The sequence below is a fragment of the Haemaphysalis longicornis genome, unplaced genomic scaffold (assembly GCF_048455015.1).
Source record: "Haemaphysalis longicornis isolate Haplotype H1 unplaced genomic scaffold, Haemaphysalis longicornis Haplotype H1 scaffold_5, whole genome shotgun sequence".
NCBI lineage: Eukaryota > Metazoa > Arthropoda > Arachnida > Ixodida > Ixodidae > Haemaphysalis > Haemaphysalis longicornis.
This window is the reverse complement of record NW_027526385.1, coordinates 1,530,747-1,553,762: the sequence shown is the minus strand read 5'-3', so window position 1 is coordinate 1,553,762 and position 23,016 is coordinate 1,530,747. Positions and strand designations below refer to the sequence as shown.

Genomic DNA, 23,016 nt, shown 5'->3' with positions numbered 1-23,016 from the left:
AGGTGCAAGGGCCAAAGCGCCCTTGCTTTGCGAAGCTCACACTCGAAGTGCCATACAACACACAAAAGAGGCCGCAATTGTGAGTCATTTTCTTCCCCTGACCCCTGATTTATCCTTGCGTGATCACTGTGTCTTTTAATATTTAAATAATCACTTCCTAATATTTACACGATGTCACAGTACCTTTATGCCTGCGAGCCAAAAAATTTATATCTCGTTTTATTTATAATGCAATATTTGTGTTTGAATTGGTTGTTGAAAGGAGCGCCAGCTATGAAACGGGTAGGTAACTTAGAAAGAGGGAAAATGCAAATTCTACTCATATAAACGCCTAAATATCCTAGGATGCACAAAGTTGACGAGGGTTAGTCAAAGCGCATCGGGACAGCGTTAAGTACATGAAGAGTAACCGCTGTACGTGAATTACGTGAACAGTTAAAGTACATGAAGAGTTAAAAAATATATTTGTTCTCGATGCAGTTTTAGCAGTTTGCTTCTTCTACAGGCACGCAACTCCAAGTGAGGTAGCGGCTGTCGCATGGTGTGCCCGTTATCGTGACCTTTGTAACCCCATTTCACACCACGCGATGGGGCATAGAATGCTTATCAGCAAAAAAATTTTTTTCTGCATTTCGGACAACAGCAACTAAATAAAAAAAATCTCATTCCTACGGCCTACGCCATTTTATTGCGGATGTCACACTCATCATACCACACACGTTGAAATAAAGCAAGTAATCACATGAAATTATGCTCATTTAATGCAATGCCTGCACAAGGTGCCCGTGCGTACAGTATACGTATCGTATCACGGGCGCAGATTTCCACCATGCGATCGGCAAATTTTTTCCCAGTTTACAACTTCATCTGGCGCTAAATACCACCATAATCAACACCAATAGAGACCTTAGGCCCATTTGAAGACAAAATACAACCTTGTTGAATTTGAAAGAACTAACATTTGGTAACTCACTCAGCTACATTCCAACCCCAGAAGACGTTTTTCAACCGGAGCAATGCAACAAATATCAAAAATTTTCAAATTTTGCGCTGTAGTGACGTAATATGGGCAGGAGTGATTTAGTACAGGCCAGCACTAAAACGTAGTTATGAGTGTGTTAACTGCACGTAACAATTGAAATGATAGCATCAATGGAACTAGATGCTCTCTACAATCGCGCAGCCATGTTCCTTGGCTGTGTCTTAGGTCGTTTGACACCAATCGTAAAAAGATTCTGCGATGTCATAGAGAAATCGCCGGAAAGTGGGTGGGGAGTGTTATTTCATATCTCGATTATTCTTTTGAAGTTTGTGATAAGATTGGTATCTTTGTTATTGGGAAAAATGCAGCCTGTTTAATGAACCAAACATGTATATTGTCTTCATAGCCCTTAAGGGCGCCTGCAAACTACCTCGCTTTTTCTCTGTCAGGGGGTGGGGGTGGGGGGCTTGAAAACAACTTTAGCCCCCCCCTCAAAAAAAAATCCTGGCTACGCGCCGGACCAGTAACCTCAAGAGTTTTGCCATAAGTTGATCATATAGAAACACAGATGGCGAAAAGAAGCACTGACTCTTCTGTTCACTTGTGCAAGTTGCCTGAAAGTAGTTACGAGAATGCGATACATTGAACCGTCATCAAAACTGAAGCAAATCTTACCAGAAGTCGTAGTAGCAGTAAAACAATTTGCTGAACAATTTTTAAGAGTCACAGTTCATGCATTTTTTAAAACATGTGCTCAGCAAAAAAGTTTCTTCAAACGTTTATCTGACGCCTACATGCCCTGCTGCCTCAGCGATTGTTTCATAAAAATGCTCACGCAAGTTACACCAGCCCTTCATTTCACCCTTCGAGATTTTTGACACCACAAATAGTGGTACGGGAAAGTGAATAGAGGGGGGGGGGGGGGGAGGGTCATAGCTGTGTTCACGCTTTTAGCATTTTCTGCTGTGGCAAGTGGTACAGTCAAAAGCTTTACAACAGTAAACACGGGAGCAACAGTAAACACGGGAGCGAGTGCCACTCAGTACATGCTGAGTGGTCTAGCAATAACATGGCACACTTTCATAGTTCGTACATTTGGCAGATCCACCCAATGACAGCAGTTGATCGGTCTGTTGTCTGCTGCGGTAGTTGGGTCACACATCTGGAAATGATACCGGAAAGGACCCGTGCCGCATAAGACAGGCTTTTTATCAAGCGGTGAAACACAGCAAACACATTCAAACAATCGTTTTTCGCTGCCCGACCAAGTGATAAAAAGTGCTTTATCCTTACGTCGTCATGTTTCGAGATGCCGTGACGTAACTACTGCAGCAGGCAATTGTGCGACAAAGCGCTTTCAGGGAGTGTGCCCGCTAACCGCCCAAACTGTGAGAGCGCGCCAGCCTGTCACCAGAGTGCTCTGCACGTACTGAGCGACATGTGTTCCCGTGTTTACTCTCGTACAGCTTGTGGCCGCACACTCAAAGAAAGGGAGGGTGCGGCAGGAAGGAGCCTCCTCCTTACGTGTGCTGGGACTCGGTGAGGGCCATCTGCAGACGGAGGTCGTCGTGCTTGCGCAGGCGCTCCTCCTGCTCGGCCTCCTCCTTGCTCATGGCCAGGGCCAGCTGCAGCTGCAGCTCCTCCTCGCCGGCCGTCTGCGGCCGCGCGCACTCCAGCTCCGACGACAGGCCGCCTCCGCCCGCCGCTCCATCCCCTTCCCCTGCAACCAGAAAGAGCGTCGGGAGTGCCCCAAGGTGCTACCTTGGCTCCACTCTTGTTGAAATTCCCGTCACATTGCATGAAAGCGTCAAAAAGTCCTTACCCCTAGGCGACGCAGCATCCGAGTTGTATGAATCTCGCCGACTCGAGGTGCCATACTGAAACGGAAGAAGCGGGAGAGAGGGCCATCGGTTCTGCACATCTGTACATCGGTTCTGCACATCAGTTCTGTACACAGGAACAACGGCAAGAGCAACAGTGCACCCTCTTTCACCTTGGCAGCCTCCGTGCCTCCCCGGGCAGCGGTGGCTTGGGCAAAGCGCTCCTTGGCCTTGAGGGCGCGGAGGCGCTCAGCGCGCAGGCGCTCGTCGTCCTTGAGCAAGGCCACGAGCTGCTTGGACTTCTCGCGCACGTTCACCCCCTGGTCCTTGTTGTCCTCCGTGTGCTGGAAGTCTTTCAGCGTCTGGATGGCAAAGATGTTCTCCCGGCACTGCTGCCCCACCTGCGGCAGCATGGGCGCAACAGTGTCAACGGCCGACCACTGTTTACTCCACAACCAAAGAGCCCGACTTTCACCCTTGCACAAGCCCACAAATAAAGACAGCATTACACCCATGCAGCTCATCTCCAAGCTGTGCAACGCTGTGAGAAATGCTCTAGCACCATCCCCACAGCTGTGACGGGGACAGCAGGCGAAGCGCAGTGATGACACCGCCCCTAATCACAGGGCCACATGATCATCCTCTCAGCAAGGGCACTTGCTAGTATTGTGTATTAACCGCTCCCCCTCAGTACAGCTTGGCATTGTGACAAGCAAACGTTCTGACCATTTCTCCAAAACAAAACACCACTGTTCTGCGAAGTTATACTACAGTGACTACAATCCTGCAATGGTTGTCAGTCAATGAAATGAAGCATCAGACATACACAAAGCCGCTTTTGTAGTTGTTATGCTAAAAGCACCCCAGCTGATGCTCTATCCGCCATGTTGAGCATGCCTGAGCACACTAAATGAGAAAGCCTGAAGCAAGCATGCCGCCACATCCTCTCGGAATCAAGCAGGGGGAGTTCTGCAGGGAAGTAGTGGGCAAAGTAGCCATGTTAACATAATGTCATTTCGGTAAGATGCGATGGTTCGAGGGGAAGATGCTAATTGTAACGCAGCCAAGAAAAAAGCACACACACATGAGCACATCTTTTTTGCACTCTGTTTTAGTAGATGTTCTAAGAGCAATCCGCTCAAATGGCATTTCACTCACTGGTTGGACACCAAGCTTTACGTGGGAGACGAGTTCATTTGTCCAATTACTGGTCCCTGCTGAAACATGCTAAGCGCTAATACACCAACACTTTTGAGATTAGGTTGAAAGCAATGCATATAAGCTAGAGCACTGTACCGGGCTTTCAGGCCGGCCCGAAACCGACCCGGCCCAGGGGCTGGGCCCGGCCGCCCGAAGCCGATGAACAGCGGGCCCGGGCCGGGCTCGGGCTTGAATTCATAGGCCCAGCCATTAATAGTCCCGACGTGAAGTGTAGAAAAGAGCATTAAAATGAATATTCCGAGTTTACTTTTTACGCGCTTCTTGATGTTAATTGTATGCACTGTTTTCAAAACGTGTTTTGCTAGGTCTGGTAGTCACTATACTGTAATTTTAATGGCATTTCATGACTACATCAAAATTTTATATTTTGGTGTATAACATACCAAAGATACGACTACAAGGAATGCCCTAGCGGGGAAGGAATTAATTCAGACAACCTGCAGCTGTGCACCTATGTCTATGTACACGTGTTTTAGTTGCCGCACCAATCGAAATGCGGCTGCCGTGGCCGGGAATCATACTCGCCTGCCAGAGAAGCACCACCGCGTAACAACCACTGCAGGTAAAATATTTCAACGCATGTATATACTCGTGGATTCAAATGCAGAGCGAAAAAATTCAGCAATACCAACTTGTGGCCGAGACAAACACGTGAAGTTGCCAAGAGTCTGGTCATCAAAGGTGGTGGTGTCTCCCATGTAAAAATATGAGCTATTACACCGATGTGACGTGAACTGCAGACGCTATAAGCTCAACTATGCGCACTTTTAAACCCGGATTTTTTTGCGTTTCAGTTCGCGACGTTCTTGAACAGACTAGCTGCTTTGTCTGATTGCCCGCTACGAGGACACTCAACCAAATATAATAAACAAATTTTCTTCAGTGTCTAAGACCGGGCCCCGTCACATACACGCGGGCCCTCCCTATGCTCAAAAATAGATGACCGGGCCCGGGCCGGGCCTGGGCCGGGCTCGGGCCAGGCTCACTTATGAACGCCCGGGCCGAGCCCGAGCTAGGTGTTACGGGCCCGGGTCGAGCTCGGGCTTCACAAAGCGGGCTTGGGTTGGGTTCGGGCCATAAAATCAGGCCTGTGCAGTGCTCTAATATAAACAGCAACATGAAACATACCTTGCATTTGGCTTTTTAAAAAACATTGCAAGCTAGCTCATCCAGAACTAACATGACAAATAAGTACGCCCCATTAACAGAGCGGCCACCTAAACCAAAAAGCAAAAAAAGTAGCATCAAGCTTCCCACGACAAAAACTGTCAACAGTGGTGATTGCCGTGTGATGTGCCGCACATTGAGACTGGCCATTAAAATGAGAGAGAGTTCATCGATCTCACCCCCACAGCAAACAAGAAAACAAAGCTTTCTCCAAACCCAACAGGTATGTCTTGGTCAGAGAAAAAAAGCCAGCCGTGAAGTTGCTACATGAGCTGCACAACAAATTATTTTTAAAAAAAAAGAGAGGCTTCCAATTTTTGGCCTCCTGCATCAAACACACAATGCAACACGTATAAAGCAAACATTTGAGTGCTTCATATGAGAATTTATTACTTAGTTCAATTCACTGCTGAATTTTATAGACCTTTACCTTTTTCTTCGTTTAGTGAGCATATTTTAAATATATGGCTGTCATAATATACAGTTCTTTGGCCTAAACCAAGCTGTCAGACACGGCATATTGCATAGAAATCCACTGGTGCATTAAAATAACGTAGTGTCAAGAGTTACATCGGACGGAACTCAGAATTGAAAACTAGAGTTACGTCCGACGGAACTTTAAGCCAGTTTCTAGAGTTACGTCCGACGGAACTCAGAATTGAAAACTAGAGTTACGTCCGACGGAACTATAAGCCAGTTTATAGAGTTACGTCCGACGGAACTCAGAATTGAAAACTAGAGTTACGTCCGACGGAACTCAGAATTGAAAACTAGAGTTACGTCCGACGGAACTTTAAAGGAGCCATGAAGAGAAAATGCAAGTTGGTTTTATTCGAAAGATTTCGTGTTTTATAGTGCCCCCAGCGCTAGTCCGGATACAAACGGTGCTTTATTCACTGAGAAATTAAACAATTTAGGTTAAAATTTTGATTTTCCCGCTCAATCGTAGTTTTCGTGGTCCCAAATGACATCACAGGAACCGACCGCTCTGCAGCCTAGAGTACCTTCATTCACGCATCCGCCGTACAGGGTAGAGACACGTATACGCTGGCGCCGCCATTTTCGGTTGCTCGCTCGCCGCCGAAGCAAGTCATTGTGTCAAAACCGCGCTAAAATTATCGCCGCAACGCGGTTTACTGAAGAAGTTTGAATCATATTGTCTGTTTCGCGTTGCTAGGTCTCGTGGGAAACGAAAAGAATAACGCGTTGAGCCTGTTGGCCCAATTGCGGCGGCACGGGACCGTTCAAAGGTTGTCTCCACCCTGCACAGCGGTGTTGGTTTGTTCCCGCGTTTCTTTACGTTCCGTAACCTAGATGGCGCCACCATACCGTGGCAAGCGTTTGGTTTGTTTTTGCCCGCATTTAAACCTGGCTTGTTTTTGTTCTGGGAGAAAATATTCGTTCCCTGAAACAGTGCTCGCTCGACAAATGGGGTCACGTAAGACACCGTTGCTTGCGTCAATCGGCCAGTGTCGTCTGAGACAACCCCAAGCCCCGTAGTGCTGTGCAGCTAAACCAAGCATGCTGTGCGCAGTACAAACAGCAGAACGCATCAGTACTTCTAAGTTTACATGTGCTTTCGTAACTTCCACTGTTTGTCCCATCATTCTTATTGCTTTGTAAAGAATGTGCCCTAAATTTAAGCGCAAATCGCTCGTTCGTCTAGTTTGTAAGCTCTACCTAATTTGCGTCTGCTTGTGCCAGCCTCCGCCAATCGCAGAGCTTAGCTCATGTGACATCATAGGTTCTGTTGCGGGAAATGAGCTGGTGGGTCGCATGACCATTCCCGTTTTTCCTAATTATGTAGCTTATTTGAGCGAAGTTTACGTTAAAAGTGGTGTCAGTATGATTCTAACGAGACAATCTTTTGAATGAACCAAACTTGTGTTTTCTCTTCATGGCTCCTTTAAGCCAGTTTATAGAGTTACGTCCGACGGAACTCAGAATTGAAAACTAGAGTTACGTCCGACGGAACTATAAGCCAGTTTATAGAGTTACGTCCGACGGAACTCAGAATTGAAAACTAGAGTTACGTCCGACGGAACTTTAAGCCAGTTTCTAGAGTTACGTCCGATGGAACTCAGAATTGAAAACTAGAGTTACGTCCGACGGAACTTAAGCCAGTTTCTAGAGTTACGTCCGACGAAACTCAGAATTGAAAACTAGAGTTACGTCCGACGAAACTTTAAGCCAGTTTCTAGAGTTACGTCCGACGGAACTCAGAATTGAAAACTAGAGTTACGTCCGACGGAACTTTAAAGGAGCCATGAAGAGAAAACACAAGTTTGGTTCATTCAAAAGATTGTCTCGTTAGAATCATACTGACACCACTTTTAACGTAAACTTCGCTCAAATAAGCTACATAATTAGGAAAAACGGGAATGGTCATGAGACCCACCAGCTCATTTCCCGCAACAGAACCTGTGATGTCACATGGGCTAAGCTCTGCGATTGGCGGAGGCTGGCAGAAGCAGACGCAAATTAGGTAGAGCTTACAAACTAGACGAACGAGCGATTTGCGCTTAAATTTAGGGCACATTCTTTACAAAGCAACAGGAATGATGGGACAAACAGTGGAAGTTACGAAAGCACATGTAAACATAGAAGTACTGATGCGTTCTGCTGTTCGTACTGCGCACAGCATGCTTTGGTTTAGCTGCACAGCACTATGGGGCTTGGGGTTGTCTCAGACGACACTGGCCGATTGACGCAAGCAACGGTGTCTTACGTGACCCCATTTGTCGAGCGAGCACTGTTTCAGGGAACGAATATTTTCTCCCAGAACAAAAACAAGCCAGGTTTAAATGCGGGCAAAAACAAACCAAACGCTTGCCACGGTATGGTGGCGCCATCTAGGTTACGGAATGTAAAGAAACGCGGGAACAAACCAACACCGCTACAGGGTGGAGAAAACCTTTGAACGGTCCCGTGCCGCCGCAATTGGGCCAACGGGCTCAACGCGTTATTCTTTTCGTTTCCCACGAGACCTAGCAACGCGAAACAGACAATATGATTCAAACTTCTTCAGTAAACCGCGTTGCGGCGATAATTTTAGCGCGGTTTTGACACAATGACTTGCTTCGGCGGCGAGCGAGCAACCGAACATGGCGGCGCCAGCGTTACGTGTCTCTACCCTGTACGGCGGATGCGTGAATGAAGGCACTCTAGGCTGCAGAGCGGTCGGTTCCCGTGATGTCACTTGGGACCACGAAAACGCACGATTGAGCGGCAAAATCAAAATTTTAACCTAAATTGTTTAATTTCTCAGTGAATAAAGCACCGTTTGTACCCGGACAAGCGCTGGGGGCACTATAAAACACGAAATCTTTCGAATAAAACCAACTTGCATTTTCTCTTCATGGCTCCTTTAAGCCAGTTTCTAGTTACGTCCGACGGAACTCGGAATTGAAAACTAGAGTTACGTCCGACGGAACTTTAAGCCAGTTTCTAGAGTTACGTCCGACGGAACTCAGAATTGAAAACTAGAGTTACGTCCGACGGAACTTTAAAGGGACCCTGCAACACTTGCCATCGACTACTAGTAATGTATTTTGGGATAAAGTCTATTGTCCCAGAAATCTCATCCCGCAAGAATTATGAAAATCCGTTCACAATTAACGAAACTACGCGCGATGAGAAATCGCGCATAATCATTCCCTCTCAACTCGACCGCGGACAACGCGACGAAAGCTGCGCGCTCTCTCCCGGAGAGGGGGGCGGCTGGCGGCGTTCTCTTCGGCGGCCTTCGATATATCACATGCCGGGTAGTTTTCTCCTTTTCTCCGCAACGCGGAGGGGCCTATTTCCGGTCTGGTGCCACAAAAAAGCAGGCATGGGTGCCTGCTCGCAAGTGCGCGCTCGGGCTGGTAGGGCGTTTTTGGAGCAATAAACGTTTGTAGTCGAGTGGTCCCGTTGAAAGGGAAGTATTGAGCTCATCACTCAAACTCCGCGCGCACTGAAAACACAAAAGAAACGGCAAAACTGTGCCTACAGGTTCAGGCATAGAAGAGGTTCGTACACAGCGATGACGACGACGGAAATGGGAGAGTCTAGCCGCGAAGTTGACCAGTGACAGCCGATCGGGCAGCCATGGCCTATGTAACGTCCCTTAGGCCATGCCAGGGGTTGCCTAATGAGGACAACTGAAGAGAGAGCAGTTGGTTTTTCCGCGTCTTTCACATCGATTTGCGCGCTCACCGCTTCACGTGCACGTGTAATATTTGGCTCAGGTATTCCCGGCAGTGTAATCTAAACGTCGCGCAGGTTTACTTGCACTGCTCAAAGAGTGTTGCAGGGTCCCTTTAAGCCAGTTTCTAGAGTTACGTCTGAGGGAACTCAGAATTGAAAACTAGAGTTACGTCCGACGGAACTTTAAAGGGGCACTGACACAAAATTTTGAAGGCGAGATAACTTCGGAGATAGATTGGTGGGAACACATATACATCATCTGCAAAATATCAGCGGCGAATACAGCCTAGAACATATTTAAAATCAATTTTAAAGTGTGCGAAACTGAACCGACCTGCCAGCAGAAGACCACGCGCAATCGACATCCCGAGGATATCGTGTAAATAAACAATATCCAATACGTCACGAGTTTGTGTTTGCCGCTTCCGCACTGCCGGCGTTTTACGCCGGTTCGCCCGGCTCGCCGCTCCAATCGGAGGGCCGGAGGGCGGAGCTTCTGCTCTCGAGAACGAACGACCCGATCGTTTGCGGCGGAGGCGCCGTGATTTCGTCAGCTCATGGGGCAGCTGGCCGCGACCAAGGTTCTACAGCGATTCCAAGCACTCTGCTTCTATTACTGTTTGTTACCATTGGATGCGAAAACGCGCCCGAGGCACGAAAAGCCCACTGAGCTAGCCGCACGGTCGCTGTGCAGGCGGCGGCCACGGCCGCGCAGTGGCCCAGGCCGGCGCAGGTAGCTCGAGTGATAGCTTGTTACCGCTGCACGAAATTGCCCCCATGTCCCGACCATGGTGGCTTACATGAGAAAGGAGTTAATGATGCGATGGCGGGTTGCATTAAAAATTGTCATCTGCACCGCTTACGAGAGCGGCACTCGAATATCCGCCACAGTGCTAAGCCGAACACATCTGTAGGCGGACCTGTAGGCAGACCGGCCGGCTGCTCCCAGCGCGCGTCTTGCCACTCACCGTCTCGAGCGTCGCGTGTCGTTCTTTAGCCGCGGTAGCATTTGCACTCGCAGCGCCTGCGTCACATCCATGGTCGCTTTTTAATTAAGCGCCTCACGAGATCAGTACGTGGGGGCATTCGCAGAAACTGCCGTCGATGCGGATTCGACAGTGCTACGGCGGCTCTGCTCTGTGATATCTCTCCGACGGTCACGTGGTCAGCTTTGTGCACACAAAATCCACAAATCCATCGTTTCGCGGCACTCGCTGAAACCGAAACTGCGACTGGCCGCATTTAAAATGCCTCTAATTAAACAACCGTCGCACGCTGAAGCAAATGAGGTTTCTACAGGTTATAATTAGGTCACTAGCTACTTATCGCAACAAAAAAAACAAGATGCAAATTTTTTGTGTCAGTGCCCCTTTAAGCCAGTTCCTAGAGTTACGTCCGACGGAACTCAGAATTGAAAACTAGAGTTACGTCCGACGGAACTTTAAGCCAGTTTCTAGAGTTACCGTAATTACCCGATTCTAACGCGCACCTTTTTTCCGGAAAAATAGGTCGAAAAATCGCATGCGCGTTAGAATCGGATACGAAACCGAAACTGCCGAAACAACGGAAATTTCGTCTCGCCCATCGCCATCTCAAGATGGCGCCAAAGCTTTTAGCAACAATTTTTCTCACGCAGGAAGCATAGGCGCCCAGGCTTTTCTGTCGGCGTTCACACAAATCGTCAAATCGTTCCACTTGCGCACTTGATAACAGCAATGAAAGCAGCGGCTATCGTGCGTTCAAAACGAGTGGTCGGCTGAAGCGTGCGCCTCTGGAGAAGCTCGCAGGATGGGCGTGCGAGGCGTGGGCCACGATCCCATCGATCATGGTTGAACGTTCGTTATGAAGTGTGGCATCGCGAACGCGCTTGACGGCACCAAGGACGAGATGTTGTGGTCAGCGGAGAGCGACGAGGAGGGAGATGGGTGAGATTACTTCGAGAAATAAATCGCCCGTTTATCTCGCATTCGTTTTTCTTGCTCACAAAGTTCCGTGCGCGTTACAATCCGAAGTGCAAGTTTTTTCGGTTTTTGGGCAGGAAAATAGGGTGCGCGTTAGAATCGGGGGCGCGTTAGAATCGGGTAATTACGGTACGTCCGACGGAACTCAGAATTGAAAACTAGAGTTACGTCCGATGGAACTTTAAGCCAGTTTCTAGAGTTACGTCCGACGGAACTCAGAATTGAAAACTAGAGTTACATCCGACGGAACTTTAAGCCAGTTTCTAGAGTTACGTCCGACGAACTCAGAATTGAAAACTAGAGTTACGTCCGACGGAACTTTAAGCCAGTTTCTAGAGTTACGTCCGACGGAACTCAGAATTGAAAACTAGAGTTACGTCCGACGGAACTTTAAGCCAGTTTCTAGAGTTACGTCCGATGGAACTCAGAATTGAAAACTAGAGTTACGTCCGACGGAACTTTAAGCCAGTTTCTAGAGTTACGTCTGATGGAACTCAGAATTGAAAACTAGAGTTACATCCGACGGAACTTTACGCCAGTTTGTAGAGTTACGTCTGATGGAACTCAGAATTTAAAACTAAAGTTACGTCCGACAAGAGTCCTGGTTGGACAAAACTTGGCCAATGTTTTGAGTTACGTACGGCGTAACGTAAAGCACAAAAAAATTTTTACAGCTAACGGCACCAACTACCATGACGCTCTAGTATATGTGTAATCCATACGCAACATTGAGGTTTCTCGATTATCAGTGCTGGATTATCCACGGATTGCCCGCGACGTGATCCGGTGCTCGATTTTCTCATGTATTCCCATGGGACTTCCAATCCGAACACAGTCCTCGGACTGCCCGTGGACCGTCCAGGCCTGGCAAATCGATGGGGCAATTATTGAAATAGTCGCTTTTACGATACACGACGTCAAATTAGAAAACACAAATGTCGCTGCTTTACGGCCAAACCAGTTCGGAATCGGTAAATCATAGGTAATATTTTCGACAGCGCCGGTTCCCCATCAGTCGAGTGGCGAGGAGCGTGATATAAGCTCCCACACATATACAGCAATCTGGATTCGAATCCCAGCTGGGTTGATGGAGTTTTTTTTTAATTAAAAGATTCAAATTTTTCTGTACTTGTCCACGTACACTTCTTTTCATATCTAACACATGCGAGCAAAGAAGAAAACGGGAATTAACAAAATAGAACCTCCTTATGTATTTCATTAGTCAGCCAGATCAATTAACTAAAATTTATCGACGTTTCTTTTTTTCTGTGAAGAAAAAATGGACTACCAAGACATTGGCTTTATTACCCCTAATCAATCATTCATTATTAGGGGTAGGTTATTGATCGATTACCCTTCCGGTTATTCGATTAATGCTTTAGAAGCAATTAATTGTTTTAACCGGTTTAAGCTTGTGAGAAAACTCAATAATATTTCATCGACAACTCTTACTTTATACACGAAGTCCACTTGTTCGTGTACCTCTGGACTTGTGTATCTTCATTCCACAGGGCAGAATTTTGAATAAAAACTACAAATATACACGGCACAAAAAACGAGGGGGCAATTATACATACCGTTTTGCCGTTGTATAAGACATTTTTGTAGTAAGCAAAGCGCGATCAATCGGCGCCATCTGCACTCACGGCGGGTGCTGATGTTCCCGATTCTAGAAACGTGTGCGTGATGAGCGAGCTGATGAGCATCTCGCCCGCGTCATGCGCCGTGACAACGACCGACTTACCTCATTTGGAATGCGTGTGAACAAGTGTATGAGCATACTGATCATATTTCTGCTACTACATAATTATTTTTGGTCATTTATTCTTCCAAACCAACACAACCGAATAATCGATGCATAAAGCCAGCCGATTAATCGGGCTAAATTATTAACCGATGTCACTTAGCCATTAATTACATTTGTTAAAAGACTTTTGACCCATGTAAATTTGTTCTTGGCACAAACTGCAGACTCTACTAACTGGCACTGCGCCCACTGCCCGAGGTCCGATTTTGTTAATTCCCGTCTTCTCCTTTGATTACATGTGTTGGATATGGAAAGAAGTGTACGTGGACCAGTACAGAAAAATTTGAATCCTTTAATTAAGAAAAAACTCCATCAACCCAGCTGGGATTCGAACCCAGATTGCTGCAGTAGTATAGGCGCTTATATCGCGTTCCTGACCACTCGACCGACGGGGAGCCGGCGCTGTAACATGTTACCTATGATTTACTCATTCTGAACCGGTTTGGCCGTAAAGCAGCAGCATTTGTGTTTCCTAATTTCACGTCATTTATCGTACAAGCGACCATTTCGCTAATGTTGTGTAAAGATTACACATATAGAGTGTCACGGTAGCTGGTGCAGTTAGCTGTAAATTTTTGTTTTTTTGTGCTTTACGTTACGCCGGACGTAACTCAAAACATTAGCCTAAAGTTCCGTCGGGCGTAACTCTAGTTTTCAATTCTAGGTTCCGTCGGACGTAACCCTAGAAACTGGCTTAAACTTCCGTCGGACGTAACTCTAGTTTTCCATTCTGGGTTCCGTCGGCCGTAACTCTAGTTTTCAATTTTGGCGTCCGTCGGACGTAACTCTAGACACTTCGTTAAAATAAACAAATTTAACTGAATGGAACCTCTGATTAAGTTTAATATGATATTGAGCATGTCGTAGTGGTAAGGTCAAGATGAAATCTAAAGTCACTTGAGCTTTCTTGCAGAGCCTCAAATGTCCTAAATTCCCACACCAACATTTTGCACCCATTACAGATGCAGAGGCTTCAACTGCAAACCAAAACTGCCATAAATAGTTCTGCACCATCATCTCAGGCAACCTCCCCAGTGTATTCACTGCACACAAAAAGCAGGAAACTACAGATCGGTTGGAAAAGAGAAAGTGTTTACAGACCAAAAGTGACCAGTGAAATGCGAAAAGGCAACAAAAGGCGGATCAATCACGATTTTAGGCCAAGCCTGTTGCATTAGTTTAAATACTATCCCTCGCAAACAAGGTTTTGCCAGGGCCAGCTGCAGCTGCACAGCTGCAGCTCCACCTCCCCGGCCGTCTGCGGTTCCAGTGTTGAACTGGAACCGAACCAATATTTTTGCTGGAACTGAACCAAAAAATAAATAACGGTTACTGGTTTCTGACAAAACTGTTCAACCATCCAATGTTGATATAGTGCGGTCAATGTTATTTGGGCATTTTTCTTCTTTACGTACCATTAATATCGTGATCGTCCACGGACTTTTACCCCTTGGATCAATCACAACACCATCAATGCCCTGCCTATTTCTAAGCGTAGCTCTAGGAAATAAATGCGTGCCAATATTGAAATTATATGTTGCTGCTGGTTGCCCGCAGAATATCTTACTCTCGGCTGTGTGTAGGCGATATGAAACATACATTTTGCCGATCCAGGTACAGGTCTCGCTGCGACTATACAAGCATTGTACATCAACACAAAATGAACGATAAAATAACAAAAAGGATTTTTGATAATTATCATGCGAGATATTTTACTTTTATACAGAGCACAAAACACTCAATTGTAAGATGCAAGTTTTCTGAACCAGTTATACTTTGTTGGCAGGGCAGTAGTGTCCTGTGTATTAGCCCGTATCATGGATGAATGAGTAGAACTTCAATTTTGTCAAAAAAGGGCAAGGTACGGTGGGTTATTGGTCACGAGGGGTTGCGACAATACCATACCTTCCAACAACCTCCAGCTATTGTCACAGTCCGAACTTGCATCAGCGGGTCGGTGCTGAGCATCGAGCACTGCTTTGGTTTAGGTAATTGCAGGCCGCTAGAAGGAGGTCCTCGGGGCAGCCATACAAAATTTGGGCTGGATCTGCTCATTTGGCCTTACATACGGAGCAGTCGTGTCGGAAAGCTCCTCCATAGATCAATGATTGTTTATAGGAGTTATAGAGTTATAGGAGTTTTATATAGGAGTTACAGCCTGGAGCTGCCTGCACGTGACTTGCTGAAATTTGATGAGTGATCTATCGTGTGGAGACTGCAAGTGCCTCAAGGCTACAATTCCTAGGGATGCAGTGGGCCACTCCATGCTTTTATACTTTGGTACGGAACTGCTTTATTACTCTTGGTAAAATATCGCCCCACCAATCCACTTCCGCATAGAGGTGAAGCCGACTCAATAGAGTCTCGCTAAATAAGAGAGCGGCTGGAAAGAACGCTTACGCATTAGTGGACAACTGTCAGAATTTTTGCACCACTCTTTGTACATGGTTGGTGGTATAAAAAGGCAGGTATAATTCTCTTTTGCTGAGCGTGAAAGGCACCTCCATACCGAAGTCGCCCAAGTTCATGTTGGGCGCTATTCCCCTGCTGCGTCTACTTACACGCTCTGCACGGGAAGCAACCATGAAAGCAAAAGAAACTGTGCCCTCAATTTATCTGAAAGAAATAGACTTTGGAAACTCAGCCTACATTCTTCCGGACCCGCAAGACGTTGTTTTCACCAAGAAAGATAGTAAGCATTGAAAGACCTTCAAGTTTGACCCAAAGTCAGCACTGACAATATGTGGAAAAACTGATTGCTCAGCGCATTAACTGCATGTTAGCGATGAAGAGGTGCGGTGAAACAAAACTCCGGGCATCAATAAATCTCGCAGACCTGAATTTAGCAGTGGCTGTGGTCAGCGGCTTCCAATCATGTAACTGTGTCCCTGTGACGTCATAAGGGATGGGCAAAAAAGTGCCTAGTGAACGGCAACAACTTCAGTATAATTCACCAGATTACCTAGCCTAATTGTTTAAAGCTGCCATTAAGATCATCATCATTGGTACTCGGACAAAGCCACCTTTTCAATAAACAAACTTGTATTTTTTGGGTAAGGCCCCTTTGAACTACAAAGTATAATTTTTTTCGCACTTAGTTATAATTATTCTTTCCAAATTGGTTCGCAAACTGGTTCAGGCTTGCGAGCGGGTTCCCAAAACAGTTCAGTACATGATTTAGTCGAACTGGAACTGAATCGGAACGAAACTATTTCACCTGAACCCGAACAGTAACCAAACCAGTACTTTTTTCAGTCTGACACACTGCTCGCCAATAACTGCCGCACTAACATTGTGGCTTGGCGGGCGATTCTGGTGAGTGACAGACGACCCCGTTCTGCCACTACAAGTCCCCTCCCTTCCGCATGTTCAGCACAAGTGGAAGCGAGGAAGAAACAAAAGTGCTTACAAAAAGTAAAATAGGAAACGTCTAGTCTTCAGTATAGCTGCATTCAACACAGCAGCCATCATTGAGCCTTGTTCCCGGGTCCCCGAAGCAACGCTTCAAGTCAGCTTCAAATTTGTTTTGTCAAGCTTGCATTTCTCAACATGACAAACAAAGTACGGCCCTTCGCAAATAACAGCTTCCAAACAGGTCAACTTTAAAAGAGAAGTTGTCAAGGTGGGCCCCTAGGATTTCCCACAACTACCTAGATAAGTGGTAACCATAGCAGATCGACAACCTTTGGAGATGGGGTCTGCCTGATTTTTTTTTGCGATTCCACCATCCGAAAGGTTGGCAAACCTTTCGTTGCCAACAAAGACTACTTTAAACAAGCCACCATCTAAATATGTTTCGGATCTAAATATGTCGGAAGAAAAGGTCACACACAGTCTTAATAAAGAATGGCTCGTTCCCCCGTGCAAATGAAGAGAAAGCGGCTCTTTAGAATAAGTGAGGCTGGCAATGAAAGCGCGAGTAATGAGTGTACACTGACTGTATACGTGTTGCTCAAAGACCAGTGCGAGTTTGTCCTTGCTCTTTTTTTATTATTACTTTTGGAGTTCGCTGTAATCATGTAGCCACTATTTTTTTTTCTGTTTGCTTCATTTTCTGTTACTTGCCTGAGTTTCTGCACTGACTGCTGCCATGTACGACTCCTGGGCGCATGCTTAGTGCCGTTTTTACCCAGGAGACCAGCAAGAGTTGCACTAGTCTGTGTCCGGTATATAAAACTCGACTCATCTTAAATGGGAAGCACAACTTTGTTCAACTTGTAACAAGTAGTTCTTGGTAGCTCATTCTGCTTTACCCCAGCCATGAAAGAGCGTTTTTACTGAGAAAATGTAAAAAATATCAAACACGTTCGAATTCTCCACAACAGTGACAAGTTAAGAGGACCAGTTATGTAATATGGGCCAGCACAAAAACAGTCATCAGCGTGTTGACGGCACATTAGCATTCAGGGTTGCCAGGTGTGGCGATCTGTCGCCAAACTGGCGGCTTTTCGAGACTCGTGGCGACGAGAATTTCAGTGCGGCGACTAGGCTACTTTCTGGCTCCTTTGAACACTAGGGATTTCATATATATCCAAGTTGTCTAGTGTACCATTTCATGGTACACTACCAATCGCACAAACAAGACTCTGTGACGTCAGAGAAATTGCCCACAAGCGGTTGCAGAGTCGCCACTGCTTCGCTTAAATTCCTCAATATATTCATTATTTGTTTTAAGCCTGTGATAAAGCGGGTTTCACCGTTACCAGGACAAAGCAGTCTTTTTAATGAACCAAGCTCGTGTTTCGTCTTTATGGCCTCTTAAAGAAAAAAAAAAAAGTCAGTGGCCAAAGGTGTCGACCGACCGGCCCCCGTCGCGCTCACCTTCTCGGAGCCGGTCTTGATGAGGTACTCGAGCAGCACCAGGGCCTTGTAGACGTGTCGCCAGTTCTTGCCGTGGTCGTTGAGCCGCTTCCAGATCATCTGCATGATCTCGGTGAAGGCCACCACGTTGTACGACAGGTCAGCAATCTCGCCCATCAGGGTCGAGGGTGGCCCCCAGGGGTCGTTGGAAGTCGCCTCGCGAACCTTCACCTGGGCGTCCGAGTAGTTGCGCACCACATTCTTCACATTGCGCCGGAGACCGTGCACATTCATCTTGAGGGCGAGGGCCGCGCAGCAGAACGTCTGCTGGGGCCGGGAAGTGCACAGCTTTGCTCAGACGGCGGCCACACACAGCAGGACGGACCAGCACACTCGAGCTGGTAGTCTAGAAGACGGCAAGTCCACCAGGGGAAGGACGTACGGAGCACTGCATCCAGTGGCGGGCGGACAGGTACGCCTCTCGGACAGCGGTCACAGTATGGCACACACGAGAGAACCCCGCATGCTTCGTGCGAAGCAAACCGTAGAAAGCAAGCCACACAAACACGCTGTGATAGAATTTGTCAGTGCCGAGCCGCTTTTGAAGCGCGACAGTCCCAGAGATGTGGCTGACTTTCTCGACGATGTTCCTGAGATCGTCGTCTGCCGCGCTATCAGGTGGAAACGGCAGGAGGAATTCCACTGCGCGCACAAGGTGCAAAGGGGAGAGGGTGAGTGGGCTGCTCCTAAATTTTGACCGGCACTAAGGATGGCCACGGAAGAAGGGGGTGAAGGTCGCCGTCAACTGTACGGTTGGGACAACATGTCACACGACGGTGACGACCGGACAGCGGCACGGTGGGGGAAGGCGCAGCGTCAGCGACACACAACGCAGTGGAGGCCTGGCAGAAGACAACCTGCGAGGTGGGTGGGTGCCACACCAGGATGGGGGGGGGAGAGAGAAGGCACAGAATGAGAGCACTGCAGACAGAACTGTTCGAAGACGGTAGGCCCCAAGTTTCCAATTATGGGAAAGTCAATAATGGGCCTCCTCGATTATCAGTCCCGGACCGTCCGCTGACTGCCCAGGACGCGATCCGGTGCTCGATTTTTCTATGTATTCCTACGAGACCTCAGTCCGAAGGCAGTCCTCGGACTGCCCGCGGGCCGTCCAGGACTGGTAAATCGAGGAGGCCCAATGACAGACAGGCTCGCACTACTCTGCTTGCATAGTTATAAGAGTTACTGTAATTTACACACCACGTATTACACATCATCCGTGGAAAATTAACTGCAAATATGGTACTTCAACATCTGCTGGAGACAAATATGGTGATCCACTTTCCCTATGAACCACCCATGAAGGAATCAGTGTCAATTGTGCTACATTTGTCTAACATTGATATTAATGGGCACAAAGGCTCGCTGATGTTGTTGAGCAGCCTGTGATGTGACACCGTGAGGAACAAAGCATTCGCTAGGCAATGGGCTAACAAGGTGTGCCGTTGTTTTCGAGAATTCATATTCAGGACTTGACACGTAAAAAGAAAAAAAATGGAAAACACCTTGGCTATTTAGTTTAGCATACTCGACAGCTCAGCATCAATCTAGTGTGACCTTTTAACTTAAAGGCCTGGCACTTGGATGACTTTGCATTTTGCTTCCATAAAAACTGCAGTTGCTCTATGAAACTAGCACAAAGGCAGGCTTGATAAGTTAAAAAGGCATGCCCTGTCTCGAAGACAGCTGTAATGCAGTACCAGAAAAGCTTGCAAGAAACAATGGGCTTTATCTCAGAGGCCCGGTCAGCCACTGAGATACCAAGGCGCCATTCAGTTTTGCACGCTCCCAGTGGAACGGGAGGCTTCTTTGAAGCAATCTTAGAAATTCCAGCTTTAAACACAGCTCTCAGACAAGGAACCTATAGAGACAAAAGGCATTCCAGCACAATGACAATTCTACCATATGTTAACACGTAACACCATTTTTCCATGTAAATTCTGCTAGGTGTACGGGCTCTGTTACAAGAAAAAAATCCAATGCATGCGACTAGGCGGAGACACAGGGACGGCAGCTAAGGAAGTCAGCGTCAACCAAGAGACCTCGCAAGCGCAGCCCTCGGCGCCGCGACAGCCTAAAAAGGTACTTGCCCGTTCGTTCTTTTCCGCTCATCAAAAGGCACGCGGGGTGTTAAGACCTTCCGAACGGGGGGACTACGTCACTCCCTTTATCGTCTGCTACGAAACAGCGCTCCGCGTACTCCAGCCGCGCGTCGAACCCGCCGACCGCGATATGGTCTGCGCGGCCGTCGCAGGCTTCCTCTGCAGAGTGTGACTAATGTCCCAGTACTTCAGCGTGTACGCCGGTGCCTGCTTTGATGTATCGTTTTCACGCGGCGTTCAAACGTGTCCCCTGAAAGCCAGAACCGTCGCTCGCTCCACGATCTCGTCAACACGTTTTAACACTACGCGTTGGTTCGCAAAGCGGCGTGAACTAATAATGCGAAGAAGCGACTCTTTTTATAGGCGAGGGCGAAAACGGAAGAGGGGAAAAACAAAGGAAATCTCATCATCGAACGGGATTCAGAAACGGACAAATAGCGGCGTATGCCGAGCTCGCCTGTGAACAGCGGCTCTCAAAATATGAGCGGACCTCGTGCGCTTCACGACGAAACTAACTTAACGTGCACATGCGAAATTTCGAGACGTCCGCGGTACCGAGCGAAAGAGATCGCCGTCAATTTGCCCACACCCGGGACCGGAAGCTGTTTTCGCGATCGCGGAAACAAGGCCTCTTTTTTGAAGCCCCGCAGCTGGTACATTACTTCCTGGAAATACCCGCCCGAGGTGTCATCACTTTTATTCCCTCGATTATGCAGCCTAAGCGGCGACGTCGAACACCTACTACGCGGATACCCACCGTACGATGGACGTCAGAGACCGCGTAGGTCAAAGATTAATAGCCCCCCGGGGCCTTACAGAAAGAAAGGCCATCTCTCGCCGTTCACGACGACCGTGCCTGCGTTTGAGAGCTAAAACAAGCGGAACGCAGCTCCAAGGGAGGGGAAAGGCGTTGCGGACGAACGGCACGTCACGACAATTGCTGCGGAGACCCCCCGACGGTGCGATCGGTGCGGGTTCAGGAAAAACGGATGAAATGCGGGAAGTTATCGGACATCTACGCCTCCCTAGGGCGCTACGGGGAAAACAAAAAAGAGAAACTACGGGCGCGTAACGAGTTGGCTGCGTCCCACGAATTCGCCGCACGCCTACACTTCCAATTAGCTGCGGCGCGGGGTGGTTGGACCCTGTGGAACGGGCGAGTCAAGCTAGCGCGCAGACGAAACGCGACGGCGGCGGGCTCGTTCCTAGCAAGCTTGTGCAGCCTTTCTTCCGGCAGTCACAAGCCGCTGCGTCACTGGGGCCTCGAAGTCACACGGCCTTGCGCAAGACGGCCTCTTGTTGTTGCCCTTTTGCGCCAAAGAACAACAAACAAGCAGCGAATGAACGAAACGGGACCTCGGCACACACTACACCCGACGAGTACGGGGGGGCCAGTTACGCGGATCTTACTCGATCCCGAGCTCTCCGCGTCGACCCCCACGGTAATCGCGGGGCGGCAACTGCCAGAGCGCGCGCGATCCTCCGACGGGCAGAAAACAGCGGCTGTCAGTCGGGCGAAAGCGTCCAGGAGGCGGGGGCGAGTTATGCGGAGCTCGCAGAGGGGTTTGTTAAAGGGACCCTGCCGCCGATAGGCCTAGCCGAAACAGTAAACGTCACTCGCGCGGACGCCAGCGGCGTCGGCTGACATGCGTCCTGCACGGAGCGTTTACGTTTAAAACCCAGTCTGAATCGCTGAAGCCGTCCTCGATCGAATGCCGGTCGGCGTATTTGCAGAAATTGATGAGCAAGCGGTACACAAACTTACATTTGATCAGTTGACCCGTCCAACGGAAGTCGGCTGCGGATGGATCTTACGTAGGCAAGGGCAAGGGGCTAAAACGGAAGCCTCGGAGATACCAATGATGATGGTAGTGAACGACAAAAGCCAGGACTATAGTGCCTAGAATATACCAGGACTGACGGTAGAGCTCGGTAGGGATATTCCGAATGAAAGAAAAATAAAATAAAAAGCAAAGAGGTGGCCTCTTCTCAGCCCAGAAAGCCGCGGGCTGTTGATGCACAAACTGATTCCTGACCTTCAGTCATGGAGCCCTCACGCCACGAGGTGCTCAGTTTACAGCTCTTTTACTGGCGGTGGTAGTGGTTCCAGTGGACATAACTCATACCAAATCAGGGGGATAAGCATTGGAATTGGCTAGAAACAGAGAGCCCAGCGAGGGAAACAACACGGGGGATTAAAGAGGCCTTGAAGACGGTATACATTTATTCGAAAGATCTGGAGTTTTATAGTTCCCTCAGCGCTTTTCCAGCAGCAAATGATGCCTTATATACTGACCATAGAGTATACTTACTAAGAACTGCGTTTTTTTTTTCGTAACCTTAGTCACCGTCCGCCATCAACAATTCTGCTCAGACAGTTGTTCGCACTCTCTTCGTTTCTGGTTGGACCCGCACCTGCATATAGATAGCAATTGTTTTGTGAAACATTAAGTTATAGCAGACCGGAGAACCGGTCCCGGTGCGATACCCAGCACATCTGCGCATGCGCACAACCAGACACTGCGCACGCGCAATAGCGCCAGTCGCCTCTCCGCGCTCTGCTACAACTATCTATTGTTGTGTACACAGACAGGGTCACGTAAGTGGCAGTGCACTTCTGCCAGTTGGCCAGAACGTGTCATGTCAGACAGGCCCAACCAACGTTACTTTTCTAGTAATGTTGGGCCCAACAGCCGACACAGCTTTGGCCAGCATATATGCCATACTCACTGCTTCTATGTCAACAAGTTTGTTTATACCTTCCATTCCACACTTCTTACTGCTATAAAAATATCTGGCCCACCTATACCTTCCCGCATGTGAGCAGCATAGAGTATACAGCCCCAGTAGCGCATTGCACAAACTGCGAAGCATGCTTCTTTTGGCATTCTGTGGCCTTGTTTGATCC

The 23,016-nt window shown here is 48.0% G+C and overlaps 1 protein-coding gene across 4 annotated transcripts in view; it reads right to left on the bottom strand.

Annotated features, from left to right (window-relative positions):
* The window catches only part of LOC144137774 (epsin-2-like), a 48,486-nt gene extending 26,458 nt beyond the window's left edge, over positions 1 to 22,028 (bottom strand). For 2 of the 4 annotated variants that reach the window (XM_077669744.1, XM_077669747.1), the window contains exons 1-5: positions 21,874 to 22,028; positions 17,968 to 18,863; positions 2,976 to 3,203; positions 2,805 to 2,859; positions 2,507 to 2,702 (exon numbers count right to left, since the gene is read on the bottom strand). In XM_077669744.1, the coding sequence (XP_077525870.1) occupies positions 2,507 to 2,702; positions 2,805 to 2,859; positions 2,976 to 3,203; positions 17,968 to 18,240 (752 nt within the window). In that variant the 5' untranslated portion in view covers positions 18,241 to 18,863; positions 21,874 to 22,028. Of the gene's footprint in view, positions 1 to 2,506; positions 2,703 to 2,804; positions 2,860 to 2,975; positions 3,204 to 17,967; positions 18,864 to 20,096; positions 21,447 to 21,518; positions 21,841 to 21,873 lie in introns of those variants that run through there. The other 2 variants (XM_077669746.1, XM_077669745.1) reach the window with 2 other exon arrangements.
* Positions 22,029 to 23,016: the final 988 nt, after the last annotated feature.